At 52.3% G+C, this 6000-nt stretch overlaps 1 protein-coding gene across 1 annotated transcript; it reads left to right on the top strand.

Moving 5' to 3' along the window:
• Positions 1 to 1533: 1533 nt before the first annotated feature.
• On the top strand, positions 1534 to 5882 carry TP53AIP1 (tumor protein p53 regulated apoptosis inducing protein 1). Its single transcript, XM_077964936.1, is given in 4 exon segments — positions 1534 to 3019; positions 4035 to 4130; positions 4956 to 5017; positions 5019 to 5882. Coding segments are annotated over 4 exon segments (360 nt in total). The 5' UTR covers positions 1534 to 2865; the 3' UTR covers positions 5067 to 5882.
• The last annotated feature ends 118 nt before the right edge of the window (positions 5883 to 6000 follow it).

Genomic DNA, 6000 nt, shown 5'->3' with positions numbered 1-6000 from the left:
CCGGAGACTGGGCGATTCATAAAGGACAGAAACGTATCTACCCGCAGTTCTGGAGCCAGGTGCCAGCAGGTTCCGTGCCTGGTGATGGCTCCAGTCTGTGCTTTCACGATGGTGCCTTGCTACTGCGTCCTCACATGGCTGAAGGTGGAAGGGCAACAAGTGAATGTACTCCCTCCACACAGCCCCTGCATCAGGACCCCTGATTCCAATCATGGCCTAATCCCCTCTTAAAGGCCCCACCTGTTAATGCTATCACATTGGCAACACCTGGATTTTGCGGGGGACCACATTCAAACTGTAACGCCATCTAAGGCTGCTTCTGCCTGAGACAAGTGTGCTAATGTCTGCCTCAGAGACAGGGCCGAAAGCAGCTTGCTCTGCCCTGGCCTGGAAGCAGGGACAGGGGATAACTTTCATTTCTCTCTTCCAATGCCAGCTGGTCTCAAACAAAACTTAGCCCCTCGTGCCCTCTAAGGAGTGGGTTCCTGTGCAGGAGGCTCTAAGGTACTTTGTGATAAGAGACCAGGGAAGGTAAGTGGGTTCCCTCTCATGCTTGGCGTCCAGGTGTTTGAGGGTAGCTGCCCAGGGCCGTGTGTTGAGGGTTCTAAGGCCAGGGCTGCAGCAAGGGGGGATGGGTGCATGATGAATTTGCATGGTAGCTGGAAGTGTCCCCTCTGAATGGCTCCCTGGATATCCCGGGACCACTGGCCATTTGCAGCCTGAGTCCCAGCATGAACTCAGCTGGGGCCCTCCTTCGTGTTAATGCTTCACTTTTCAAACAGGAAATAGAAGGAAAACAAAGCTGGTTTCTAACAAAAACTTTGATTTTAAAGCCAGAGTATGAGTCAGAAACATCATCCATTGCAGCCAACTTTACATGGGAACAGCCCAGTTCTTCAAAATAAGCAGCTGTCATTTCATGGCCCCGAGGCATCGTGTTTCCAGAAGAGCCACAGTCCCTCTTGCATTGAGATGGGTTGTAGCATGACCTCTTAGAGAATCCGACAGTTTCGGGCTGGAAAGGGGATCCCTTTTGTTCTGTCTGGACACTAAGGCAGTGCATCATCTACAGGTACATGCCCTGCATGGCTGCTGGCTTGTCACCCAACAAAATGCCCAGCATTGATCCAGACGCATAGGCGTGAACCCTGGAGAATCCTGTTTTCTGTGGCTGGAAGAGGCAGGTGGAGGCACCAGCTCAAACTGTTCACCTCCTGCCGTCTATCCTGCAGACCCCGGCAGGCCACATGGTGACCTTCTATGTCCATCTGGGGCAGCAGGCAGCTGCCCCTGCCTCTGCGGGGAGTGAGCAATGGGCCGCGGGAGCACTTGTCCTGGGCAGCTCTTCTGAGGGTGGCTTTGCACTGCCACTGAGTTTCGGGAGCCCAGGGCCTGTAGTCTCCTGGGGGCTGCGTGCAGAGTGTAGTTCCCCAGAACCAGATGGGGAAGGGAACCGCGGGGAAAGAACGTGACCTTTGGGCTCAATCCTGGTATTGAAGCCCTGTTCGTTCTTTTACATTTTCCTGATGTGCAGCATTGGGTAAATGCCTTCTGAGTTTCGTTACTGCTGGTTAAATTGGGCAAGAACTTCATAAGGTTGCAGGAAGTATTCCAAGAAATAGTACACGCACAGTACTTAGCATGGTCACTGCACGTGGCTAGCGTGCACCAAACTGGCCCAAATTGACTAGAATGGGGAGGGTGGGAGGTGGCAATCTCTACTTTCTTTTTAACCTGAGGTGTCTGTTGCTACTTGCCGGGTGGGCTTCTGGCCTGTGACGAGCGCTCCCACTCTCTGCTGCCCGGAGACCTCGGTGGCTTTTGGGGTATTCTTTGTTCTCAGTGCCTTTGTGTGGAGAGCCTCTGTCTCCCTCTATTCTGTGGGTGATGCAGGGGGTGCTGCTGTGGGCTGCCCCTGGAGGTCATGGACTCTGAGCCTCAGGCTGTCAAGGATGGGGCCTGCCGTACCTGAGCTCCCGCCGCCCTGGGGAAGCCATGTGGGCAGTCGCTCAGAATGCAACTCCCCCCTAGAGCCTGGGCCACCGGGGACTTGCGGGAGAAAGAACAGGGATGCGGAAGACTGGATAGTCCTGAAAGCTGAGAGGGGCCACAGGAGCCCAGACGACAGAGGACTATGGGAGACAAGTGAGGGCACCAGCTTCCCTGCGTTGAGGGCCCGTGATACCCAGGAGGGCAGAGAGGGAGACAGGGAGCCGGCCGGGAACCTCTGAGCAGGCGAGTGGGAGAGAGAGTGGGACAGAGAAGGCGGCTCTGTGGTCCGCTCAGATCCATCTGACTCCACACAGACGTGGAGTTCTCTGAGACGCCTTTCCCTGAATCTGAGAGCTTACTCACAGGAGGCTGGGCCCCTGAGACAGAGATCAGGCATGTAATGAATGAATGTGAATCGTGAATACAGCTGGAGCACCCCCAATCAGGGTGGCCCATGCCTTCCAACTGTGGACACAGAGGCCTCGTTGCTTTCCCGAAAGTCTAGTTAATGACTAGTTAATATCTAATCAATGACCAGTTAACGACAGTGCTCCCAAGTCCATCATCCCACCCCCTTTCCCCAAAATTCAGCACAAATGGCATCAGTTTGAGCTTCCCAAAGTGTCTCCTAAGATGTGTGGTTACAGTGGTTACAGCCCTACCCTAGGGTCTCTGGGTGCATCGGCCTCCCGCTCCCAGATCCAAGCACGACCGAAACCCTCACAATAGAAATCATCATTGCTGGCCCAGCGCTGCCACCACTGCTCCTGCTTTTAGCCTGTTTTGTTTGTTTTTAGTCCCTTAGGCACTGGCCCTAACAACAAATGAGGAGAAGCCAAGTTCTCTGCTTTCTGCATTCAGGGTCTGCCCTGGATGGGGTCTTCCTCTAAGGCGAGCTTCAGATCTGCTCAAGCTTCCGGCAGTGGGGCCAGGAGGCAGGGCCTGGGCAGGGGAGACCAGAGCCTCTCGATGATGCCTCCCAACGGCAGGGCTCAGACACACACACTGGACTGGGGAAGCCCCTGCAGTGAAAAGCGAGACAGTCTTTTGCCTGCAGTGGCCCTGCGCAGACTCTGCTCTCACCGTGGTGCTGACATCCCAAGTTTTCAGACTCGCCAGGACCCAGTGACAGCATCTGTGTCCCCAGCTCAGGGCACTGGATGGAGCTGGGAACTGACAGCCCTGATCAATAGTCCCAAGAGAAAGGCCAGTCCTCTTCCTCCTCGGAATCCTGGGTTTCTAGAAGGCAAAAGGTTTTCTGAGAAACAAGGCTTTTGGAAGGAAGGCGGTGCCTGGCTGGGCGTTCAGAAAGGAGAGTTAAATGGAGAGGCTGAACAGAGGACACATGTGGAACGCATGGGGAGGGGAGGCTGGGGCGCAGGGCTCGGGGTCTGCTCTTCTGTGTCCATCCCGGATCCTGCTTTTGTCCAGATGGGCCTCGGAGCAGCAGTCACTTACTCCAAGAAGTCATTTCCTGTGGCCAATCATGAAGATGACGCACTCGGAAGCTTGTGGGCTCTGAGGAGGGGGAAGGATGCAGCGGCCATGCATTCATCCCAGCACAGGCAGCGCGTGGCTCCGGAAACAGACACAGGCTGGGCCTGGCCCAGGAGTCTGCCAGGAGCCAGGAGCGTCTGCACCTCCCTGGAGGCCCAGGCTTCTCTCCCCAGAAGCTCAAAAATCACGCAGCGTCTGAAGTGCAGGGCCCAGGTGTGCTGGAGTGACAAAGCCCCGAGCTGTGGTGATGGGAGGGAGGAAGCGCCGGTTTTTGTCTGTTCTTTGGGCGGATTTGCTGTCTCTGTCTTTGTCTCTAATGTCCTTTGCACCACTGACCTTGAGGAGCCTTTTGTTCCTCCTGTCCCAGTTTGGTTTCCATGGGAACCTGAGTGGCAGCGTCATCACTTTGCTGAGGTGAAATGCCCCCCGATGCCATGAATACCTAGGGGAAAACCTGCCAGAGAAGCATAAACCATCCAAGAGACGGCCTGCAGGGCAGGGCCTCACAGCCTGCTCCCATTCTCTCTCAGGTTTCGGTCTTTTAGCTTTGTGTCTCCAAGTTCACGGAAGGTGCAGGGGAAGAGAAGCTCCATCAGTTTCGTCTGGATCTTGGTCCTCAGCAACTGTCTGGTGCCTGACAGGTGTGTGATAATTACTTAGTGAATTCATGGGTGTGGGCTGTGATAGAATTAAGTGATTTGACGCCCTCTCGTTAAATTCAGGTAACAACATAGGGTTTTTGGAGTTTGAGCCTCTCCTGAAATTTGCCATCTGACAAAATGACATCATGGCAGAGTTGTAAACTACTGTGGATATATTTTATTTAATTTCTCAAATTAAAATAAAAGGTAATGGTACACGTAAGAGTGGTCACCACAGCCAAGCTCATTGACACCCACTGAACTTTCTGGAATGGGCCGTGGGATGCTGGACAATGGGAAAAATTGGAATGAGCGGTCTTCCATTCCAACTTTAGTTTCTGCAAAGCTGTTGAGAGCATGGAGCCAGGCTGCGGGGTCTGGGTTCAAATCCTGGCTCTACCACTTAGGAGCTGTGTGTACATGGGCAGGACAACTGGCCTGCCTGAGTCTCAGTGTACCTGTCTATAAAATAGAACGACAATGGCTTCCATCTCACAGATTCACTGAGTAAAATGGTATATGTGAAATGCTAAGAACAGCACCTGTACATAGTATGTCCTAGATATCTCATTGTTACCATTAGCATATTTTGTTTATTCCACAATATATTGTTTTCCCATTTGATATCTATGAAATCTAAAGATGTTTTTTTCCTGTCTTGGGAGATAGAATAATGCTCTGTCTTACAATGGATTGTTTTAGATTCACTGAAATTCACTGTTGTTTTTATCCCTGGTCTCTAACATGATATCTGGTAAATAACAAGGACTCCATACATTTTGCAAAGAGCAAATTCTCTCCCTCCCCGCTGAGACCTTGGTCTAGGTCTCTCCAGGCCTTTCTTTCCTGGAGCCACAGTGCTTAAAGATAGGCCACTGGGGTCAGCATGTAAGCCTGAGCTGTGATCAGAAAAAAGCACCATTGAGGTTGCAGTGAGCCGAGATCACACCACAGCACTCCAGCCTGGGCGACAGAGAGAGACTCCACCTCAAAACAAACACGAACAAACAAACAAAAAGGCACCATCTAGAAATGGCCCCGGCACTGACTAGTGGCCACCTCATTTCCCCCCTTGACCACTGGGCCCACTGGTTGGCTAGGCTGCCTCATTTTGCATCCTTCTGACAATCAGAGGGAGCTTTATATCCATGGCAGTCAAGGCCCTCCGGAGAAACAGAACCAACATGGTGTGTGTATAGAGAGAGAATGAGCCTGAGGAATTGTGGAGGCTGGCTAATCCAAAGTCTGCAGGGCGGGCTGGGAGGCCACAGACCCGGGAGGAAGCCAGTGCTGCTCTTCACTCTGAGGCTGTCTGCTGGGGACTTTCTTCCTGCTGGGGGAGCTGAGTCCTTCATGCTCTTCAGGCCTTCATTGTGTTCAGCCGCTTGGATGAGGCCTCCCTGCATTACAGAGACCAACCTACTGCACCAAAACTGCTGATCTAACGTTTATCTCATCCAAAAAACACAATCACAGAAACATCCAGACCAATGTTAGACTGAATATCTGGACACCGTGATCAAGGCAAGTCAACATAAAATCAGCCGTCACCGTGTCTATGGGAGGATTCCTGGAGTGAAGGTGTGTGTTCGCTGAAGACCCGTCTTCCCCAGGAGAGGCCGCGCCTGCTCCCCCGTGATGTCCTAGGGGCTCTGTCAACTCTACCGTAGTATCTTCTGTTATCTCTCCAGCAAGCCTGCCCTGGAAGTAAGAGTGTCTTCATTTTTCAGATTAAAACAATCAGAGTTTAAATGACTTGTTCGAGGGTAACTCTGGGAAGCCAATACACTGGTCAAACCTAGGTTTATCTGTCTGCAACTCTTGCTTTGGAAGGATAATAATAGCTACTGTTGCATTGTTTTATTATTGT

This window comes from Macaca mulatta, chromosome 14 (genome assembly GCF_049350105.2).
Source record: "Macaca mulatta isolate MMU2019108-1 chromosome 14, T2T-MMU8v2.0, whole genome shotgun sequence".
Taxonomy (NCBI): Eukaryota; Metazoa; Chordata; class Mammalia; order Primates; family Cercopithecidae; genus Macaca; species Macaca mulatta.
This window is presented reverse-complemented; position numbering and strand designations above follow the sequence as displayed.